Source organism: Eutrema salsugineum, unplaced genomic scaffold (genome assembly GCF_000478725.1).
Source record: "Eutrema salsugineum unplaced genomic scaffold, Eutsalg1_0 scaffold_11, whole genome shotgun sequence".
NCBI classification, from domain to species: Eukaryota; Viridiplantae; Streptophyta; class Magnoliopsida; order Brassicales; family Brassicaceae; genus Eutrema; species Eutrema salsugineum.
The window spans coordinates 8,513,378-8,522,510 of NW_006256901.1; the positions used below are offsets into that span (position 1 = coordinate 8,513,378).

The following is a 9,133-nucleotide window of genomic DNA, read 5'->3' on the forward strand; positions in this document are numbered from 1 at the left end:
CAGACACTAAGCCTTATCCTAAACATGATGAAACCAATTTATCATGACAATTCTGGAAATTTCTTCCTCTCCAGAACTCTAAAATTTTACTTCTCTTTTGAGCTTTTGATTTGGGTTATAACTTAGCGAAACCTTTGTTGTTTGGGCTAGTGGAGGGAATATCCGACGGATACAGAAGCCGAGCTTCTGGTTACTACCTTACAATCTTATGAACATTGTGTTTTATACAGTTGTCTAAGTCGATCCTAAATAATTACTGTAAATGATAATATTTTTGGTTCTCTAAATTTTGAAGGCAAATTGTGTTGTAGAAGACCGACCGTCTTTAACTAATTAACTGTATCGGACACGGAGATAGAAAACATGCATCTTTTACAGTAAGTATGCAACCCACCACATAATGAACTCGGTACATATGAAACTTTGCCGGAGACACATAAGGAGATAATATTGCAACCCTATCTCCCTCTCTTCGCACACGCTAATAAATGTCGTCTCCTCTTAGCTTTTCAAGGATGATCTTCTCTTGCTTCGCGTCTGTTGGTTGCTATAAGTTAGGAATTTCAAATTACAAAACTTTCAAGCGTCAATGCTATTGTAACTAAACAAAGATATCTAGAACAAAAGTTAGGGAAACGTTTGAAAAAAGGATACATTCCTGATCCGGTTCTTCAGAGAAATTAGAGTGCAGCGCGTTCCCCATACTGTCCACGATGGCTGAAATGGTCATCGACGATTCAATGCACAGGATTGCTGTTATGGCATCCAATCGTGTGACCTCATTTCTTAACATCAGCCTTGCATGAGCTGTGACACCATTATACAATTAATCATTTTTTCTTCTTCTTATGTAGTGATTTGATTGATAAAGAGGATAACATAAGAGCTACCTTGAGCTAGACGGATTAAGCTTTCTAACATCCGCACGGTTGTTCTTGCTGCAATTCAAAGTAAAAGCAAATTACATGAAAGATATCACCCCACCTTAGGATTTATCTAAATTGTTTCATTGTACCCACCAAGCAAGTATCAAGTGGATTTGAAATCGATCGACCTATCTCTTGGCTACACTTACATCCAGTAAGAATGGGGTTGCAGAGCAATTTTTGATATAAATAAAGAATAAGAAGACACTGTTCCATGTTAATAAAAAAAATTAACATCTGGAAAACAAAGAAGTGTGCTTAGAAGATACCTGCATTATGTGTTGATGATCTTCTTTGGAGTCGATAATAACTTGAAATTATTTCTTCTGATTCCTTTGACAGGACAGGCCTGAAGTTTTTTTTTACAAACTGAATGTACCTGCATAGGTCAGGATTGTAAGAGTTTATTAGCAATTTCTAGGATCAAACGCATCTGTCATCTCAGACTTCTCTGCAGGGAAAATAATTTGTAACTCTTCTGTACACATCAGGTACCTTTGAAGCATCGGTAGTGGCCAAATCGTAGTCAGATCATCGACATATCTGCCTTGCTCTATTTCCACCTGAGTTGATGACATCAAATTATTAGAGACATAAAAGTCATATATATTGCCACACATATAAACTCTCTTCTTAATAAGGGCCATTAAGTATGCAATGCAATACAATATAGACTTCTTTAAAGGAAGATACCTCAGCAAGGATGTGGGAGGATACAACTTTATCCCATTCAGGATTCTTTGTATCTAAAAGAACGAGTACAATATCAAATCTGCTCAACAAGGGACCGGAGAGGGCAGTATTTACAGAAAGAGCTAAATTCAGTTAAGAACATTCTGAAGAAAAATATCAAAACAAGTACACCAAATAAACTCAAATGCTAACGGAAAACAGGAACATTTTTCCTTCTATAAGTGATAGCACCAACTTTTATTGGAAAATCAGTAGGCATGTATGAAAGCAAAAGCTTGTCTGAGGTTTTCTAAAAATGGATACACTGATCGGGATCATATTGTCCTTTAGGATTTGTAGCACCGAAGACGATTGTCTTTGTGCTAAGAGTCGTTACAAGGCCAGCCTTCAAATTAAAAAGACACAATGAGAAACATACAAATACAGAAACAAAATAAGGCATAAGCTGTTTTAATAGGAACGATGTACAGCTTGTGGTGCTGTGCGACAAAAAGAAAAATGTACATAAAGAAGTTCTATAGAGTGGTCTACCTTGGCAACGCTTATGCTTTGTTGCTCCATTGCTTCATGTATGGTTGCTCTGTCATGCTCTCTCATGCTTCAAGAAAGAAAGAAAAAAAGCACCTTAGTTTTAGTTGTGTCTTTCAAGGAAGAAGCAATAGAACCAAAGTCGATGCACAAATAGAGCTGATATAAATTGAAAGGATACTAAAATGCTTGCTATGTTAGGCTGACCAATTTATACTAATGATGATAGTTCTTGTCAGTGATAAGATGCCAGATATTTCACAAGACCACAAGAACACTTCAAGTTCATTGTAAATCAAACTTTTCAAGCAGATAACACTATGGATTAATTTAATTAACAATATACTACATGTTTCTTCCCTCTGGCATCTGGAGAGTACCTATCAAATTCATCAATACAGCAAAGTCCACCATCTGCAAGAACAAGAGCCCCAGCTTCCAACATCCACTCCCCTGGAAACAAATTAGTAAGAATAAACGGAAAAAAAGTGTTAAGAAGGACCCAACACAAGAGATAAGATTGGAGCGCTTACCTCCATCCTTAACCGCAGTTACAGTCAATCCAGCACTTGTGCTTCCTAGTCCTGTTGTGATTACAGCTCTGTTGCTTAGTTTTGCAGCAAACTTCAAGAACTGAGATTTTCCAGTGCCTGCCACATATTAACAACGTAAAAAGTGGATCCGAGTCAAGCTACACTCCCATTTAGAGTTGAATCAGCATCTAAACAAGAAATCACAGTACATTTTACTATACTCAAATCTCTTGTTAAGTACTCTAGTTCCAAATCAATTTAGTTCGGCCAAAAATTTGCATCTCATTCACAATTTAAGAGCCATGCGTAGATATGTATATAAGAATGGAAACACTCAGTGGTTGACACCGACCTGGATCACCAATAAGAAGCAAGTGAGACTCTCCCCGGACTTTTGTACCAGAGGCATCAACATGTTGCACACCTCCAATGAGTGTTAAGGCAACTGCATATTAACACATGCACATGCATGAACAAATTTCTAGGCAATTCAATGAGAATAGATGTTGACACCAAAAAAAAAAGTATGCATTCAGCATACCTGCAAGCTTAACAGTGAAGAGACCAAAGACTTGTGGGCAGATACCTCGTAGGATAGCATTTCTCCCTGGCTTAATCAAATACTAAAGAACTTAGCATGAGTTTTAACAAATATTCAACTTTTGATTTCCATATATTACTTGGTAGGACATAATAGTTGTTCAAAATAGTTTCCAAAGTAACAGTGACTTTTTACCTTTCAAAGGGGTATCTTTGAAGTGGCTCCAAAACTTCTTGAACTTCTCGATCAATTCATCAGATATGTCAATTTCTGATTTGAGTTCGTTAGTTCTTCTACAGAGCGGCAGGATAACAGGTGAAAATGAGGTAGAAGTGAGTTAATAACTGAAATGGCAATGCCCAATAGTAACTCAGAATATGAGGAAATAGAATCTCCTCAAATACCGACAATAACTCTCCGGAGACAAAACCTTTGAGGGAGCTACTTCATTGTTTAGTTAGCCTCATTGATTGTTTTGGGCAAACAAAACAGTACCATTTTTTATACTAAAAGATTTCCTTGATAAAATTGATCAACAGGGATTTGCTTTATCAAAGTTGCCAAGCTATTTACGATTTACCTGACATGATTGGCGATCAACATAGGTTCAAGGTCGCAGCGAACGTCTTTTAAGTCATGAGACCATTTTGACGTCAAGATGCCAGAGACAACAACATCATCTGCATAAAAAAGAAAATAAGAAAGATGTTACTGAATTTTAATCTCAGGAGGCGGAGCATTTATGCCAGCACCCTAAAAATGGTTAGACTAAGTGTTGGAAATTATAGCCATGGTGTTGTACCTCCAGCTTTAACAATGTCAACAAGGTCATCTTTCAGGACGACTAGAATGGACCTTGGGATAACCCCAACACCTAAAACCTGAGTATTTTCTTGGATTTTGATTTCTTGATAGTCATGGCGTGTGACTGTATCTTCCACAGGATCAAAGTTTGTGCCTTCACAAGATTTTGACCGCTGTCACCAAGAGTTGAAGATTTCAAAAGTGTTATAATATCAATTATTTAGAAGAAAATGGAAGCTACGAACACGGTTTCAGTGGAAAGGAGCATTGCTAGTAAAAGAATGAAATGAGATACAATGTGACAAACCTGGGAAGGACAAAAGGGCGGTTTCACGATTGAGTTTATCGATTCCAACTCAGGGAAAAGAGGAAACCTATACAAGGAATCAACTCACAGTCAGGCAGAAACACAAGAACAAGAGGTGACAAAATCCAAATTAAACAACACAAAACATACATGTGCTTGCATTTTCGGCATCTATACATCCGTTCTCCCTCGTACATTTTGACAGCCCCAGAACGAATCACTGTGCCTTTCAACATCAGCAGAATCCCACGGTGCTTTACTCTAACCCGACCAATACTCGGGAAAGAGTCTGTGACAAAACCAAAATAAGCTAAGAGAAGCAGAATAAACTCGATGGAAAAAAAAAAAAATGTTCTGTAGATAGAATAAGACGCACACACACACACACACACCAGGGCTTCGTTCTAGAGGGGATCCACTAGTGTTTATACGAACATGTATAAATCTCTTCTCGGTCCCAATCTTGTTCTCAAATTTTTTCATCTGCTCCAACGCAATTTTCTAAACCCAAACACAAAACTCGTCTATCTGATTACTGAAATCCCACATTTGATTTACAATTAAACTACAAAATCCAGAACCAAAAAAAAACAGATGATTCATCATCAAGTTGAGTAACATACGTGAGCCAAAATGGCTGAATCGTCGAAGTGACGAAGAAATTGCTCGGGATTGGAGAAAACAAGATGCGCCAGATTCGGATTATCATCAACGAGTTCTGCGAATCTAGAGAGAGAGAGAGTGATAGTGCAGTAAATGAAAAGAAGATTCATGGAGAGAGAGATAGAGAGAGAGAGAGAGAGAAATAAAGCATTACTCGAGAAAGAGAGGGTAGTGAAGTTTGGGATCGGTAGAGAGAGAGATGTCGCGGAGCTGATCGGAATAGTGGTTCATCAGAAACTCCGTCATAGACTCTATGTGCTCCGCCGTCTGTGTCGGCGATTCCATCATCGTCGCGCCGGCGAAGGAGAAAGGTTAAGGGTTTTGCGCGGGAAATGAGTAAATGGGTCTTCCGGAGGGGAAATCATCTCATTTATCCCTCCTCCTCAAATCCAAGTCTGATTTCTCCCCATATTTAAAATATTTTTCGATGTAATTATTTTTAATTTTCAAAATATAGTAGGTACATAACTCAACCTAACCCAATTCAATAAAATTATATCTTAAACCTAGGTTTTATCCACTCATCCAGTGATATCGGATGTAATCCGACCCAAATACTTAATTTAAAAAAATAAAATTCCCTATTTTGATATAATTTCTAACAGTTTCTTTCCATTTTCTCTCCTCTTTTCCCGATTTTAAATCTCTCTTCGTGAAACTAGAAAGAGGAATAACTAGAGATCTAATCCTCTTTCCCCCAAAACTGTAATTGAATGATTATCCCATTCTTTAACCCTAGCCTCTAACCCAAAGATGTCTCCTAGGTGGACGAGGAAGAAGAGGAAAATCGCTCCAAAAGAAAAGCTTAAGAGTTCCAATCCGCCTACGAGGGTTGAAGCATCACGAATGGAGGAAGAGGTTGATAACACCGTATTTTGATCACTTTTATGAATCCTTTTGAAATACTTTTTCTATGTTTTTATTGCTTCAAATACTTTTATTACGTTTTTCTAGTATTTGTAGTTTCAAAACTCTTTTCATGAAATTTAAGGAAAAGCTTAACAAAATGGATAGAAGACCAGATTTTCAGCTCATAGTCAAAACGTCAGAAGTTCACCCCTGATTGAAGGCCTTCTCACCATCTGATCCAGCTCAAATTTGGAGATCACAAAGATGGAAATATCTCAAAGATGGCAATCCAACGGTTCAATAAAAAAATACGCGAAGAGCAAGATGTCCCGTAAACCAGCCGGCAAGCATTTCTACCCACGGCCAACAGTCATTTCACCACGGTCAGAGACTTTCCGACCGCGGCCAAGCATCCATTCCCCACGGTCACGCACTTCCCGACCGCGGCCAGCCAACTTCGAACTCGAAGACCCATTTCTGAAGCCCAAAATGATTTTCTCATTTGGAGAAACCCTAAGTGACGCCTAGAGATGTCTTGAGCACTATAAATACATGTTTTAGGAACCCTAATCGCATGACCTCATATGCTCTTATTGTTTTAGAATACTTTTTAAGTTTTAGCTTTTAGGGAGAAAAAGATTTGTCTCTTGAACCTTTGCTCTTTCTTTTTCAATTTCGATTATTGCTTTACTTTTTAATACTATGTTTTTGATTTCGTTCATCATGTCTGAGCAGTTTTATTTTTGGGTCAAATGGGTTTTCGATGGGGATACATATGTTCGATGAGGATCCCATGAGCTATTGAAGCCGAATCTGAGAACTGTTTCTTCTGAATTTACTTTTACTGCATGAGAGTAGCGTCTTGAACTACAATCTGATCTAGGTGCTTGGTGAAACGAAAGTGTTCATCCGGTGTCAGATCTAGTTTGGGAGAGCAAAACAAATATAGGAGTGGAAACTACCTATGGGCGATTTGTGAATGCTGACGAGTCTTAAAAATAATGCATCTTTTCTCTTCCATGGCCAGAGTGGAAACCTACTGGTCAGGGTTCAGAGAGATAGTTGTCTATGATCACGACAGTGGCGTATTCATACGTCTGTGACTCTAGTTCGAAAAGTTTAAGCTAAGATCTTATCAAATTTACTCTTTAGCAATATTTTGAATCGTTCATACCCCAGAGAAAACTTCTCTGAAATCCAGCGCCTTCTTTTCTATAGATTTACATCGATTTTATTTCAAAGTTTAGTTCATGATTTTCATTCTCATGATCGATTTTCATTTAAGCAATTACGTTTAGCCGTTTTCTCGTTTTTAGTCGATTTCGTTAAGTTTAATTATTAGGTCATTTTAATTCTCGTATTTTCTCGTTAAGATTAGTTTTTACGTTTTAAAGACACGACCAAAACCCTTACAAAAACGCCTGGTTCTAGACTTCCTTACTTTATATTTATTTCAAAGGCATTTGCAGGAAAGATCCTCCTTCCTTGTGGATTTGATCCCTAAGTACTACAATCGATCACATGTGCATTTGCGGCTATTGATTTCATTTAGGGTAAAACTTGACACCCCTCACGACAGCACACATCAGAGGTTGAAGAAGAAGTACAGAGATCACGATCTTTGCCTCCGATTAGTGACGAAGAAGGAAAAGATCTAGAGAAGTCAGACAAGGAAGAAGAAGGTGACGAAGAAGAGGAAGAAAGACGAAGAAGAAGACAAAGAAGAAGACAATGAAAACTCAATTGCATTGGACGAGGGAAGTACCAATTCAACCCAATCTAACAGTCGAATTGCAGGCGACGCCATGGACTCAACGATAAGTAGTTGGATTCGATTCACAATCCCAAAGATGCCTCCTAGAACAAGGTGGACGAGGAAGAAGAGGAAAATTGCTCCAAAAAAGGGGTTGAGAGTTCTGATCCGCCTTCGAGGGTTGAAGCATCAAGAATGGAGGAAGAGGTTGAAGAAGAAGTAGAGAGATCACGATCTCTGCCTCCGATTAGTGACAAAGAAGGAGAAGATCTAGAGAAGTCAGACAAGAAAGAAGAAGGCCGTAGCCACCACTGTCAGGGAGATCGGGCTCTGGTTTAGCCGCCGCCATCGACATCTCCATCATCGCCATTTTTTCCTCTATCGAGCTGCTCTAGCCTGAACCAGGTCAGTTCAGTTATTGAGTTAGGCATTAGATTTGATTATTTTAGTATGCACATTGGGTGTTTGATCATGATTTCTAGGTTGATTTGGACTTCAATTTGGTAATATAACTATTTTAGTGGTTGAATCGTAGTGCATTGTAAGTAATCGGCGAGACCATCCAGTTTTTGCGATAGGAGAACTGGGTATGACTAGCATTATTGGAAAATGTAGTATAACTAGTAAAACTGGTATTACTTGAAGTCATGATTTATTGAGTAAAATTTGGTGCAACTAGTATTACTATGTATAGAGCAGGTATAACTGTCGATAAATAGTATTACTGGTTGAGTTTTTTGTATTGTTTTGATATACGATGAGCAAAAATATCAGCATACATTTTAAATGCCAAGGTCACATATACAGTTTAATGTTGAAGACACCTGTGTGAGAGATAAGTCTGTCGATGATAGAAGCTAGGATATACAAGAACCTTGCATTAGATGAAAGTAAGGTTAAATTGGAAATGAGTTGCATTTAATTGCTGGTTGTAGGAGGTGAGGAACAGTTTACTATTTCTAATGATGAGGATCTCTGTGTTTTTCTAACATCCAATGATAGAGAGAATCATAAATGTATGTTGTATGTGGAGGCCATGATACAATGTACAACTAGTACAACTGGTAAAACTCAGATGTTATATAATAATTTTGACTTTTAGAAAAACTAAACAAAAATTCATGCGTTCAGAGATTGGGATGTTATGATACAATTTACACAATATCACAACATCCCAATTTTGATAGAAAAAAATATATTTTATATCATATTAAGATGTTATAACATAATCTACACAATATATTTTTTTTATAGTTTTAAGATCATTTTGCAAATAATAATCAACTTAGGATGAAAAAGTTAGAAAAAACTTGATATTGAACATATTAGAGAATAATACACTCAGAGACAGATTATTCTGGACTATATAATCAACTGAAAAACTAGTAAAACAAATATTAAGGGTAAGTAATTGTTTTTGGTTATGTGTTTTGCAATGGTGTCGAAAGGTAAAATTAGTTTTTTTTTTTTTTTTGTTTGTTTGTGTATTGGGCATGTGTTTTATTTTTATGTGAATCTATGGTTGTTTACATTATT

At 37.3% G+C, this 9,133-nt stretch overlaps 1 protein-coding gene across 2 annotated transcripts; it reads right to left on the reverse strand.

Annotated features, from left to right (window-relative positions):
• Positions 1 to 288: 288 nt before the first annotated feature.
• On the reverse strand, positions 289 to 5,355 carry LOC18026055 (probable DNA helicase MCM9). 2 transcript variants are annotated; one of them, XR_002901299.1, is made up of 20 exons: positions 5,150 to 5,355; positions 4,956 to 5,058; positions 4,725 to 4,833; positions 4,483 to 4,621; positions 4,333 to 4,399; positions 4,024 to 4,198; positions 3,802 to 3,901; positions 3,417 to 3,514; positions 3,222 to 3,287; positions 3,033 to 3,125; positions 2,681 to 2,797; positions 2,528 to 2,600; positions 2,151 to 2,217; positions 1,923 to 2,004; positions 1,620 to 1,741; positions 1,422 to 1,489; positions 1,020 to 1,305; positions 891 to 938; positions 655 to 807; positions 289 to 537 (listed from the first exon to the last, which is right to left on the reverse strand). XR_002901299.1 is itself a non-coding variant. In XM_024160733.1 (20 exons), the coding sequence occupies exons 1-20, from the start codon at positions 5,281 to 5,283 to the stop codon at positions 482 to 484; spliced, it is 1,980 nt and encodes a 659-aa protein (XP_024016501.1). In that variant the 5' UTR covers positions 5,284 to 5,355; the 3' UTR covers positions 289 to 481. The 2 variants fall into 2 exon arrangements, 1 of the variants encoding a protein (XP_024016501.1); XM_024160733.1 differs by having other exon boundaries at positions 1,196 to 1,305.
• Positions 5,356 to 9,133: the final 3,778 nt, after the last annotated feature.